The sequence below is a fragment of the Paroedura picta genome, chromosome 8 (genome assembly GCF_049243985.1).
Source record: "Paroedura picta isolate Pp20150507F chromosome 8, Ppicta_v3.0, whole genome shotgun sequence".
Lineage (NCBI taxonomy): Eukaryota > Metazoa > Chordata > Lepidosauria > Squamata > Gekkonidae > Paroedura > Paroedura picta.
The window spans coordinates 27,490,957-27,504,839 of record NC_135376.1 but is presented as its reverse complement, the minus strand read 5'-3'; the positions used below and the strand labels follow the sequence as shown (position 1 = coordinate 27,504,839).

The following is a 13,883-nucleotide window of genomic DNA, read 5'->3' as shown; positions in this document are numbered from 1 at the left end:
GCAAGCTGTTACCACAACTTGCGTTCAGGTTTAGATGCTGGATTTTTCAGTTACTGACATCAGTTTTATACTTGGCCTTCAGGCCTAATCCTTTCATTGAGCACATCTGTTCCAATAAGTTGTTTTCAACCAGATTGTTTCTCACCACTGTCAAAGAAGAGTTGGTTTTTATACTCCAGTTTTCTCAAAGGAGTATCAAAGCAGTTTACAATTGCATCCCCTTCCTCTCCTCACCATAGACTGCTTGTGAGGTTAAGGTGGGGCTGAGAGAGTTTTGAGAGAACTGTGACTGGCCCAAAGTCACCCAGCAGACCTCATAAGGAAGAGGGGTAAATTAAATCTGGTTCTCCAGATTAGAGTCCACTGCTCTTAACGGCTACACCATGCTGACTCATAGTGAGAACTCTGGCGATTCTGTACCACAGAATCTGTTGTTGCACCTACAATGCATGTTGCCCCTTTAGGTATATGATGGACCAGTGCTGCGTGGGACCTCTGAAGATGGTTAACACTGTTTGCAAACAGAGATCGGGGAGGTGTCATCCTAATTCTTAACGGAATCCTTTAATGTTCAATATCCATTAAATATATTGGATATGGACCTCCTCAGGACTCTATAGGAGGAATTGGCTTCTTTTGACATCCAGTGTTTGTGGCTGGATTGATCCATGAGGTGAATGCTTGCCCTTTCCTTCTTTCTAGCCTGGGCAAGTCACCAAGTGCTGGGTGACTTTGGGCCACTGACTACACTCTCCCAGCCTGTTTCCTTGTGTCACTAGGAACACCAATCCCTCTTTCCCCTTTTATTCTGTTGTGTTATTCATTTGATTTTTATACCACCTATCCTGATCTAGGTTCAAATTTCCACTTGTGCCATGGAAGCTTGCTGGGTGACTCTGGGCCTGCCATACTCTCTCCATCTAATTTACCTCACAGGGTAGTTGTAAGAATAAAATGCAGGAGGAGAGAATTATATAAGCTACTTTGAGTTCCCCTCAAGGAGAAAGGCAGGGCAAGAGTGGAGTAAATAAATACACCCTGTTTCTTGGAAGAAAAGTAACCACCAAGCATCAACTTTTGCAGCAGCTGAGGGGTGATAAGACTCAAGCATAACAGGCACAATCCCACATCTCCATATGAGGAAGTGATTCTGCTGCTGAATATGTCACAGGCATTAAAAAAAAAATCAGGAGCATCCCCCCCCCAAAAAAAGGTGAGATCTTTATCAATGTATAATTCAAATGTGCAGAAGTAAACATCCTGTGTACAAAGTGCTTCGAGGACAACCCTGTGGGGTTCTTTACACAATACTATTGAGGCTGTAGCCTTGCAGAACATTCTGAAGCGTGTCAACACTGATGAGAACGTGTAGATTCTTGGCGGCTTCCTCCTCCCCACCTCACCCTACCTCACCCCAGCAAAACCATTGCAACATTTCACGCCATACAAGGTAAAGGCAAAACTACCCCCCCCCCCCCCAACGTGAAACAAAGCCTGTCTTCTGCCGCCTTTGCCCTCCTTCCGACCCAAACACACACAAGGGACGCGGGCGGGCGGGCGACCGCCGCTCCTCCCCCGCCGTGACAGAGCCACGCTTGGAAAAAGGGCAGGGCGGAGGCGGCGGTGGGCTTTCTGACGGCTTCCCTCGGAAGACGCGGCCCACCGGCGGCTGCGCTCACAGGGCACGCTTTGAAGCGACCAGCCTCTCGCTGTTCTTCCGCCGGCCCTCCGACAGGTGGCAGCGAAGGGAGCCGATGCCGGCCGCCCATTGGCTGCGACGCGTGCTGACGCGGCCCGGCGGGGTGGTGAGGAAGGCGGCGGCGCAGGCAGAGGAGGCGGCGGCTGCTCGGCTGAGGCCGTGTGACTGGCCCAGCCCCTCTTTCCTCTCTTCGCCTCTCCCGCCGGGCGCCTGAGGGACAGTTACTTAGCGGTTCTGAAGCGCCGCTGTGGTTTCGGCCGCGAGCAGAGCCCCCCGCTCGGGAACCGCGGCCCCGTTTCCTCCGCCCTCCTGCTGCTTCCTCGGTCTCCCCTCCCTCCCTCTCGCCCGCCCGCCCTCCGCCAGCCATGGCCAAAGAGGAGAAGAAGCCCTTCCGCGAGTCCATGGCCGAGTGGCGGCGGTTCATCTACAACCCCAACAGCGGAGAGTTCCTGGGGCGCACGGCCAAGAGCTGGGGTAAGGCGCCGCGCGGAGCGAGCGAGCGAGCGGCGGGACTGGCCCGGCCTTGGCCCGAGCGGGGGGCCCGCACAGCTCCGGGGGCCACGCGGCGGGGCCGGGGCCGCCTTGACGCGCCTCCCGAAATAGAGCGGCGGTGACAGCGCGAGGCGGGCGGAGGCGAGTCCGGGGGAGCGCGAGCGCCGCTCAGGGGGCCCTGCGGGAGCGGAGGCTGCGTGGACCGGGTCCCCGTGGAGGAGTCGCTGGGGAAGGGAAGGACCGTGGGGAGGAAGAGAGGGCTGCATGGGGGGAGGGGGAGGGATCGTCGGCTTTCTTAGCGCGTGTCCCCATCTGACTCGCTTCATAATGTCCTCCTCCTGCGCACCAGGGTTGCGGAGGGACCACCTAGTGCCACCATCAGGCTCCTCCTTTCCCGGCAACCACGTCAGTGGTGAATGGGGCAGGGTCCTGCTGGGAGAGTCCCCGTGCCGAGAACGATGTGTGTGTGTGAGAGAGAGAGAGCCTTCCCTCCCTCTCCCCCCTGGCTCTTCTTCGCCTCGGGCCTGCTGCTCTCCCCCCCCCCCCCTTTAGACTCTTGCTGACTGAAAAGTGCCTTTTTTTGTTGGAAGGCTGCTGTGTGGAGAAAGAAGCAGATGCAAGGGATTCATTTTCATTTCTGCCTATCTTTCTTCCCGTAGGCAGCTCCATCCACCACGGAGTAAGTGCCTTGGTGGTCTGGGAAGGATGTGTTCTCTTTACTACTTCTTAAGCATTCCCTCCTTCCTTGCTTTTGTTTTGTGGCACACGATAATTTGAAACTTCTAACCATAAGTGTTTCCTAAGCTGGTTCTTAACAGTTTGTATCCACATTGCCGTTGGGCTACGTCTTCTCCTTCCTTATGGTGTGAGATTCTCTGAGGCTGAACATGTGCATGTTGAGGAAGTTACAGAAAACTGCTTTCAGAATTATGGCAAGGGCTGTATATGCTGGAAGTGTAATTCATACCAAAACCAGTGGGTGTTCTGCCGCTGGCTACCCTGTAGTGTTTATTACACTCACTTTGCTAGCATATGGAAATTTTGGAACAAATGTTGAAATGGTAAAGAAGATCAGAGAACATATGTGTCTCCTTTGTGCCACCAAGGTCATCTTTCTGTCAGAAGAGGGCCTTGGATATGATGTGAGGGGTTTTTTTTCTTCATTCACTTGGTGTTAAGATTCTCTTAGTTACTTTACAACTTGAAGTCTAGAGAGGAAATTTCCATTCTACTGTCATATTGTGACCGATCTTCTCAGACAAGCAATCCAGTCACTAGGTTCATTGGGTCAAACAAATGGGGAAGTTGTTGCAGAGGAGTAAGAAAGAATGTTGCTTTAAAAATCTTTAAAGCTTTCAAAGTGATTTTAGAGTTGTGTATAGAATATCAGAGAGAAATGTTGGATAGTCTTGGGGATTGTGGCAGGCAAATTTTGTCCAAATGAAAACTGTTTTATGTCTTGGTTTGATTCATGATTTGATGGAAGTAATTTACTGAATTTATTCTTAAAGTTGTTTAGTCATTGGGAAACTTCAGATCATTTTTGTGTGCTGCTGTTCAAGCTTTATTTAGCCTGTACATATAAAAATAAAACTTTTAAATGATCAAGTTTCTGAATAAATTGGCATGGTACATGACACATTTATGTTTGTTGAATTTCAGTAAACTAAAATACATTTTGCCCTTTTTATTTATCTATACTATATTTCATTTGGTTGGATAAAATTCAGATGCGAGGTAATATTTGGCACTTATGTAGTTATGTATTAATATGGGGGAAACAAAAGCTAGCATGAAGTTGAGAGCAAATTATCTAAGCCCCTGTAGAGCCACAGAATAGCATATATGAATGAAAATATTTATTTATTTATTATATTTATATACCGCCCTCCCCAGGGGCTCAGGGCGGTTTACATAAGAACAAACAATACATAAAACAATCTATAAACATGTGAATAACTTTACAATAATAACTAATGGTTGTAACCATATAACAATGTAACGGTATAAACAATATAGACAATACAACAGTGCAACAATACAAACAGGTCCAGAGCATGTTGGTGGAATTCGGAGGGAATTAACCTGTTGTATAGCTGACAGTGCACCATCACCTCAGGTATTAGTCAGATACAAAGCCATCATTTCCCCCTTCCTTTAATGGTTATATTAGGACTAGTAAAACAGTGCTATTTAGAATATAAAATATTCATTTCTATAAGTGCAACCTATAATTGCATTCTGAAACAGTAAGGAAGATAGTCTTCCCCATGCAATTTTTAAAGATATTTATTACACAGCCTTGTTTTTTGCCCCAAAGTACCTGAATCTGCTTTATTCCAGTTATTCCTTTTGGTATTCCACTTGATTCACTGGGTGTCCCTGGTAGAAGAGACAATCGCTAAGGGAAAATTGAATTAAGGGTGCTATATTTTTCTTTGTGAAAACAACACTGAAGTTAAGCATTCCATAATCTTGAAGCTATTCCTTCCCTAGCCAGTGGCCAGTTTTAGAGGACTACAGTTGAGGCCACCAGGCAGAAATGGCTACGGACTGACTGAAGATGTGTGACTGATATGATACTGAGAGTTAGACCATCTACTTGCGTCTTTGCTTTTTCCAGACTCTGTTCTTTTCAACTGCTTTGCTCTATGCTGTAGGGTGAGTGTGTCACCCACTTTCTGCCCTCATTATCTTAAGCACGTACACTCCATTGTTTAATGTTCAGTTGAAGTCCTTTAAAAAAAACCCAGTGAAAATCATCAGAGATAATGCTGAAGAGAAAGGAGTACTTTTGCTGGCGTTCTGCAGTGTCCATGGCCTGTGATATTAAAGATGTCATGAATACTACTACTGTGCGTTATCTTTTTCTTAACAGACGCCAGCTCAGAACATTTTACAAACTGGGGTAGGAAAGGAGTATGCCACAGTGATGATACAGGCATTAATTAGTAGATGCCTTCCTTGCAGTCTCATTGCGATGGTAAATAGCACATACTTGAAGGAGAAGAGTTGGTTCTTATATGCCGTTTTTCTCTACCTGAAGGAGGCTCAAAGCGGCTTACAGTCGCCTTCCCTTTCCTCTCCCCACAACGGACACCCTGTGAGGTGGGTGAGGCTGAGAGAGCCTTGATATCACTGCTCGGTCAGAACAATTTTATCAGTGCCGTGGCGAGCCCAAGGTCACCCAACTGGCTGCGTGTGGGGGAGTGCAGAATTGAACCCGGCATGCCTGATTAGAAGTCCGCACTCCTAACCACTACACCAAAACTGGCTTTCTGAGGAAGTATGCATGTACATGGAAACTCATGCCTTGGGTAAGTCTTTGTTGGCCTTAAAGGTGCTATTGGACTCAATTTTTAGTTGTGCTACTTCAGGCCAACACAGCTACCCATGTAAAAACAAACACTTCACCTATGGGGATGCAATAAAATACTCCAGTTTGAAATGTTGGCAGGTATTAGGAATAAGTTAAGTATTATAGGCAGGCGGTGCAGGGTCTCCACTAAAGGCTTTGATAAACTTTCTTTTGCTGTAAGGGCTAGCCTGAAAATTAAGAGTTAAACACATTTTTCAGTTGTCAGGGTTTTGTATTGTAATGACTATAATTTCTACTTCTTGCTTTGTGGATATATCTTAACCTAATGTCAGTTTTTCATAGTTCCATTATTGAATATTAGAACCTGTATGGAAAGCAACATTTTAAAAGCTAGTTCATCCATCCAACTCCTCTGAATATTGTAAAGTTTACATATAAACAATGAATGATAACTTCATGCAGTTTTAATTTTTTTGCAACAAAATATTCTGATGCAAAATGATAAGCTTTGTATTGACCCCAAGAATTGCTGCAATGCACTAATAAAATAATTGCTGAAAATAGGCTACACAGTGACATTTCTAGCCAACCTGCTGCATGGCATTTGTCCAATCCTGATATTAGACTCTTGCAGATGCATATGGGGCAGTAAACTGAGGACAGTAGGATAAAGGTTGTGTGGCATGCATGACTTTTTACTTGGTTGGAGTTAGGATTTGAAGGGGAGAAAGGGAAATGGCTGACTTGTCTAAAATGTGTGAGAGAATTTGGTCTGGATGGGACATACTTTTGCATCCTCCAAATAAAGGCTGCCTATCACCAAATTAGAGGATTGTAGTTTAACTGATGGCAGGATTAATGAGGAGGTCAACTGACCTTGGAAAAATGTGCCAAAGAAAGTACCAACAGCTATTTCCAAAGGAAATTGTACCATCTCTTATCATTAGTGGATATTTAATAGTGAATATGAGAGCCTCTTGTGGCGCAGAGTGGTAAGGCAGCAGACATGCAGTCTGAAAGCTCTGCCCATGAGGCCGGGAGTTCAATCCCAGCAACTGGCTCAAGGTTGACTCAGCCTTCGATCCTTCCGAGGTTGGTAAAATGAGTACCCAGCTTTCTGGGGGGTAAACAGTAATAACAGTAAACAGAAATGACTGTGGAAGGCACTGGCAAACCACCCTGTATTGAGTCTGCCAAGAAAACACTAGAGGGCGTCACCCCAAGGGTCAGAAATGGTTCAGTGCTTGCACAGGGGATATCTTTACCTTTAATAGTGAATATGGAAAAATGCTGATCTGCCAGTGTAGTCCCAAGGAGAGTGTCACTCTTTAAACGGGCTTAGAAGGTATAATAATGTTCAGGATGCACTGGTAGTCTCTATGTAAGTGATCTTGCTAGATAAGGAAGTTTATGAATGAGCAAAAGAGTTGCATGAATGGCTATCTCAATCAATTAGCATGAACTTTGCTTAGGAGATTAACTTGCAAATTGGAAAAATAGATTTCAGTCGGTGATTTACACTGCTCCACCCCTACCTTCTGATTTAAACTGATCAATAAACTACACAAGAATAATTTAAAAATATTTAGCCTGCCTTTCCCTGTGGATTACAATGTGGACTAAAATATTCCAAATACAGTAACATGTGATTTAATAACCCTCCTGTGGAAAAACAACTTAAACACAAATAAAAGTCCTTGCAAACAAAATGGTCTAAAGATAAAGTCCCTCTGCCCACTTCAAGGTGTTTGGGAAGAAGGGAGGCCACTCTAGAGAAAGTAAACTCTATCGGAATCCAAACAAACCACATTAAATTTTGGAGTAACTGGAAAGTGACTACCAGAAGTCAGCAGCTGGCAAGAGGTTGTCCTTTTTATCCTTGAATCGTAGGTGATGGGGGGCTTCAACTGAACTTGGATTAATTACTTGGATTAGTTTTTCGTATAATGTATTACTTTACAGAAGTCACTGCCACAAGATAATCACTTAATTAGATGCTCGTGAAAGCATACTAGGCACATTCTAGGTCAGGGGAAGTCAAACTGCAGCCCTCCAGATGTCCATGGACTACAATTCCCATGGGCCCCCGCCAGCATTCACTGGCAGGGGCTCCTGGGAATTGTAGTCCATGGACATCTGGAGGGCCACAGTTTGACTACCCCTGTTCTAGGTGATTCGTCATTTGTTGAAACATCTAGATAAATTAGATTAAATGTTATTGTTTTGAGGCAGGGTATCTAAACACAACGTTGCAAGATAGCAGGAAGAGGGAAAACTTGTTGCCATTATCTTTGCTTGTGAGTGTCGCAGAGACACTTGGGTGCCAACTTCTGAGTGTTGGATTAGGATTTATGGAAATATCCCAATTCAAATCCCCATTTAGCAATAATTATGATGATCATAATATTGTTATGCCCTGCCCTGCCCGGTTGACTCACAGTGGGTAAAGTTAACTGAGTGACCTTGGATTCGGCACTCTCTGAGCCTAAACTACCTCAAAGGGTAATTGATAAAATGGTGGAGAAGAGAGCCCTCTATGCCACCCTGAGCTCCGTGGAAGAAAGGCACGATAAAAATGGGTGGGTTGATAGAACTGTGAAAAATACGTTGCTTCATTGAATTTTTGTCTAACGCAGCAGTGGTTTTTCATGGTTTACCGTGCTGATTGTGGGAAAACTGTTTCCGCCCAGCTAAAAGACTTGGGGGAGGGCCACTTGTATTTTGAGCTAAGTAAAGATTGCACGTCCCCTGTATGGTAGAACTGTCAACTGGAAAGGCTCCCTGTCTATTCAGTGCTGAGCTTTTGGAATTTTAGAGAAAGTATTCTAATTATCTTTGCCTGAGGCTGAAGAGTGTAAATAGCAAAGAAGCCTTCCCTACACAGCCCCTCATGAAAAATGGAACCCGAGTGGTAATAGTTCCTAATTCCTAAACCTATTGTAGAATGCTGAATGTCAAACTTTTCAAGGACCTCACAAGAATTGGGCTAACTGAAGTAATTATTTGATATTTCTCATTCTTTGGGGTAATAATAAATGCATGAAGCCGTCTTATATTGAAACTGACCATATGTGGTTCCCATTGGGAAATATTCAAAGCCAGGGGTAGTCAAACTGTGGCCCTCCGGATGTCCATGGACTACAATTCCCATGAGCTGCTGCCAGCATTCACTCATGGGAATTGTAGTCAATGGACATCTGGATGGCCGCAGTTTGACTACCCCTGTTCTAAACCTTTCCCTATTGACCACAGCCATTTTGAATTGAGCTTGCTCATTTTTACATTACTTCTCCTTGGTCTCAAACGATATATGCTGCACCGTGATACTGTACAGGAAAAGTCTCAAAACATAGGAAACGGAGTTTAAGTATAAATACGGTTCTGCATGTGTTCTCCAGTTGTTTACAGTTAGAAGTTTTCATGCTGAGTTTTCCCTTGTCTGTTCTGTTGCGTGTTTCTAGTTATAAAGTTAGTTTAGTGTGCAGTTTCAAATCGTAGTATATTGAAATAGAGGATATTATATATGCGCATGTCCACTCGAACCAGGTCAGAGGCCTTTGGCCTTAACCAGTACACCACATTGGCTCCTTGGTCCTATAAAACTGTAAATACTACCTTGTGTTTTTAACTGGAGATGCCAGTCGTTGTCCTTGAGGCCTTCTGCATGTAAAGGGGATGCTGTGCTATGGAGTCAGTACCATACCCTAGGTCGGAAGTGCTACAGATCCTGGCCAGTCATAATTTAATGCATAATGGATTTGGCACACAGCTATAGATGAGTGTAGCTTTCCTATGGGCAAGAGGGCAGGAGATAGTGCATTCTAGCAACTTTAAAGTTCCTATTTGTTCCAAGATAGGAGTAAAGCCCTGTGGGCCTGTCTGAAGTTGCTGGGGTTGTGAGTTGGTTTTGTCCCCATTATAAAGGGAACTCTCTCTATATGTTAGCAAAACAGCAGAGCTGTTGTCCTTGTGAACATACTGCATTTGGGTTTATGTGGAACAGAGCCAGGACATCTGACACCAGATTGTTATCCCATTTAGGGAACTTGCTTCAGTGGATGAGCCTATGAATGCAGTGTTAGAACACAGCCGTTAATGACATGCTGGCAGAAACCAAAGCTAAAACGTGTTCTATATTTGTATTTATTCCTCACATATCAGAAGGGATACTGCAACTGCTCATCTAGTATGGATCTATAAAGTGACAGTGAGTGTCCAGGTGACTCCCTGCAGAAGAAGAACTTATAATGCACAGTACTTTTGAGCGTGCTAAAGTTAAGGTGTTGGTTTTCTATGCCTTTTGTTTTTCTTAAATTTAAACTGTGCAAAGGAAGGAAATAATAAATACTAGTGGGGGACCTGCAGGAGTTACAGGGGTGGAAATTCCATCTCCAGACCCCACCACCCACCTTAGAGTTTGATGGCAGCAGTGGCAGTGCCTAGGAGTTGCGTTGAGCCTGGAGTCTCTCATAGCATCAGCTTCCCACCATAGTGGGAAGGCCTGGAGCCTCTCATGCTGTCCACTGCCACAATGGGTGGGCCTGGAGGGCCTTCCAGTGTGTACTGTGGCTGGTCCCAGAGGGGTTTTCTTTGGGGGGTGGCGCGGCAGCTGCCACCAGCTCTTCTGGTGAGTTTGTTGTCTTTAAAAAAAATGGGGAGAATTTAAACACCTACTGTGCTTTTTCAACACTTTGGTTTTTTCCTGCACTCCTGAGTTTAGCAGTTACATATTAAATTTTGTGCCCTTTTGTGTGTGTGTGTGTGTGTAGGGGGAGGATGTACTTCATGTAAAAAACGCAGTACCCTGATTGGTTGGCTAGCATCAGTATATTCTTTAAAATTGACTCTGTTGGCTTAGTTCTTAGAGACACTTTTGATAGTTTCTTTAATAGGGTCTCTGCTTATACCCCCTCCCCCAAATTTTGTTGCTCTCTAAGGTGCCACTGGGCACAAATCTAGCTGTTCTATTGCTTGTGAAGACAACTGCCCTCTGAAACTAATTCCAGGTCTGCTTATCCTTAATTTTGTTGTTCGGCCATGGGAAGATCATTTTATGGATTATCCTGGTAATACGCTACATGTGGTAATGTGGAGATTTGAATGTCCACAGGGGTAGTCAAACTATGGCCCTCCAGATGTCCATGGACTACAATTCCCATGAGCCCCTGCCAGTGAATGCTGGCAGGGGCTCATGGGAATTGTAGTCCATGGACATCTGGATGGCCGCAGTTTGACTACCCCTGGTCCCCATGATGTCCAATTGCCACTATAGTGTATTATGCTAGTGATTCACTCAGTTTTCAGCTTCCCGCCCTCTTATTTTTTCAGATGCCTTGGTTGTAGTACTGAACAATGTTTATCTACATAACATTTTCCCTGCATGCAGTGATGTTCATGAAATCTTAAACTGAAAAGTATATGGCAGGCTTTGGGGATTTTCAGGGTCTGAATTGATTCTACGGCTTCTGCTATTGTTGTGGGGCTGTTTATCAGTGCTTACAGTATCTGGGGAAGGCACTGGCAAACCACCCCGTATTGAGTCTGCCATGAAAACGCTGGAGGGCGTCACCCCAAGGGTCAGACATGACTCGGTGCTTGCACAGGGGATACCTTTACCTTTACCTTTTACAGTATCTACAGAAAGTCTCAGGTTTAATCCCCATTTAAAAGGGCCAGGAAGTAGGTGACTTCTTGAGGCTCTGGAATCTACTGCCAGTCAGAGTAGACAGTAGGCTAGTGGTCTGACTCATTATATAGCAGTTTCTGGGATTGTGTTCCTCGTTGAAGATTTGACCATCCAGATTTGATCATCTTATGGGGTTGGACTCTCTCTGGCACGTTGCCTTTGTCCTCCCTCCCCCTTTCAGTGCATAGTTTGGTTACATATCTTTCCTGTATGTCTCTTTCTACACCCTAAAAGTTCTGGTACCTCCTGGTCTATCATGAAATTTCCCAATATATCCCTGCTGTGGAACACATTGAAGTTTCGCCTGCAGTACAGAGAGTCTGAATGCCACCCGTTGGTTTTTCTGTGGGCAAAGGATTGATTTTTGATCCCCGACCCCAATCTGCATGCATACATACATTGCATCTCACAAGTTTGCAACATATACATTTCCCCAGGGAGGATTCTAGATACTACCTGTCAATATCTGCGAGGCAGCAATCTCCCCCCCCCCCACACCGAGATTACATGGCTCAAGTAAAGCCAGGTAAATGCATGAGGCAACTCACTCAGACCAGGGATCATCAACATGGTGCTCACAGGACTCTATGATGCCCACTGAGTATTTTTAGAAAGTGGGTGGGGCCAAATGGGTCTCACCCAGCAGGTTTGCATACTACTGAAGATCTAATTAGTATTTGTTTTATTCTCACCTCTCTTTCTCGGTATATTTGAAAATTATCCTCATTTTACACTGTACTTGGAGTTTGTGTATGTGACTCCGTCTCTGGCAGCCATTTTGTAGCTCTGCCCACTATCCAGTTTCAAAGGTGCTCACAGACTCAAAAAGGTTAGGGTTAACTTAGATAGAGGTGCACACCTCAGGTAGTTACAAGGACTATTTAACTGGAGCTGTTGCATTCCACTTGACTGAAAACCTCTCTCAGCTAATGAAAGTGCCTCACATACTGCTTTAAAAGTTCCCCTCTATGTGGAGCAGTGCCAGTATCCAGAAGAACCCTAATCTGAAGGCTGCATATTCTTGAACTCCAGTAGGGTAATCAACAGTATAGGATGGGACGTGACTGAGACCAGTTAAAATGGCCATTGGAAAGTGCATGCTGAGTCCTGCATTCAGTCTGTTTGCACATGATGCCCTGCTGGGAAAGGGTCATGATATCTGCCTAACTGGTCTTTGTTTTGTGAAGTTCCAGAAAGAATAATAATAAAGAGAATTCCCTTCTAAAATTAAGGTACCGGTATGGGGATCTGTTTTTTTTAGCAAGACAAGGCCCTTGTGCATATTAAACACAGATTTTACTGATTGAGGGAGCTTGAGTGTGTGCATGTAAAATGCACTCTCAGGCCTTGTGACCTGGATGCTCCCTAAACACCCCAGTTGTGGTCCCCTGTCACTCAAGCATAGTGGCACCCCTTCAACAGCATGGTGTGATGCTGACTGATGTTATCAGGGTAACTATTGCTGGGGTGGTGGGTGGCCTTGACTTCATCTACCTCCCAATTCAACCTGTTTGGCTGTGAGACTTTCCTTATATCAATTCTGCTTTTGCAGTGAAGATCTTCTCACTTTTTCCTAACCCCTGGATCTGTTCTGGCTCATTTTCCTCGTTGCCACTACAGCAGGGGTCCCCAACCCCCGGTCCGCAACCCGGTACCGGGCCGTCAAGGCCATCGTACTGGGCTGCCAGCGGCCGCGCCTGCCTCCCCCCCTGCAGCAAGAGGGGAGGAAAGAGGCCGGCATGGCAGCCGGCATGGCAGCCGGCATGGCAGCCGGCATGGCAGCCGGCGTGGCAGCCGGCGCGCCAGCGACGCTAACGCACACGCACAGAACTGCCACGCATGCGCGGCAACTCTGGTGGCCAAAACACGCATGCGCAGCAATTGGGCATGCACGTTTTTGAGCAACTGTGGCAGCCGGGCCGCTTGCTCTCCCCCACCCCCGGAGGCGGTCCCCGACCAGATGAAGGTTGGGGACCGCTGCACTACAGCACTTATACCACACCCATGTTAAGGGCATAGACTCAATAATTGCTGCACCCATCCATCAGGCCTCCAGCACAACCTTCTGCAGAGGCAGAGCATGCATCTCTCTCAGAGTACAGAATATTGCAGGAGTCCCTGGGAAGAAATGCTGCCTGCTCTACACCTTGCATCATTGCTGAAGAAGCTGCTGCTGAGGTGACCCTCGTGACCTTTGTACCGTCTGCACAGCCTTGCTAACCCACTGGCAGGCACAATCTCCATTAATCTCCAGCTGGGTGGCACTACCTGGATTAATCCTTTGCTTGCCCACCCACACAGATTCCAGCCCTACTTGTTCCCACAGGCATGGCAGCCAGGCCTGCTCGGCCTTTCCTTGAAGTCTGCCAGATCAAGAGCCAATGGCCCAAGGTCATCCCTCCCTACTAAGGCAGTCATGACTTGGCCCATCTGCCACCCCCCAAAGCAGCTCTACTCGCTGGCTGGGATGTTCCAGTCTCAGTCGTGCTTCTTGTCCATGGGAAAAAAGGGGGGAGGAGGGCCAGCCATGCTCAGTGATGATGCAGGCTGAGGGCTGGCCCCTGTGGCCCTGCTTGCTGGCTGGGCTACTCTGGTCCTTCTGCGTCCTACCATCTAAAAGACCTCTGCCTGATGGACCTTCAAGCTGAGCCCTGATGAAAGGCACCCAAGAAGGCCACAGTGCAGGT

General features: G+C 46.1%; 1 protein-coding gene across 1 annotated transcript in view; it reads left to right on the top strand.

The window, feature by feature from the left end:
- The first annotated feature begins 1,797 nt into the window (after positions 1-1,797).
- The window catches only part of ATP1B3 (ATPase Na+/K+ transporting subunit beta 3), a 48,133-nt gene continuing 36,047 nt past the window's right edge, over positions 1,798-13,883 (top strand). Inside the window, exon 1 of the mRNA XM_077348781.1 lies at positions 1,798-2,173. Within this exon, the coding sequence (XP_077204896.1) occupies positions 2,065-2,173 (109 nt within the window). The 5' untranslated portion in view covers positions 1,798-2,064. The remainder of the gene's footprint in view (positions 2,174-13,883) is intronic.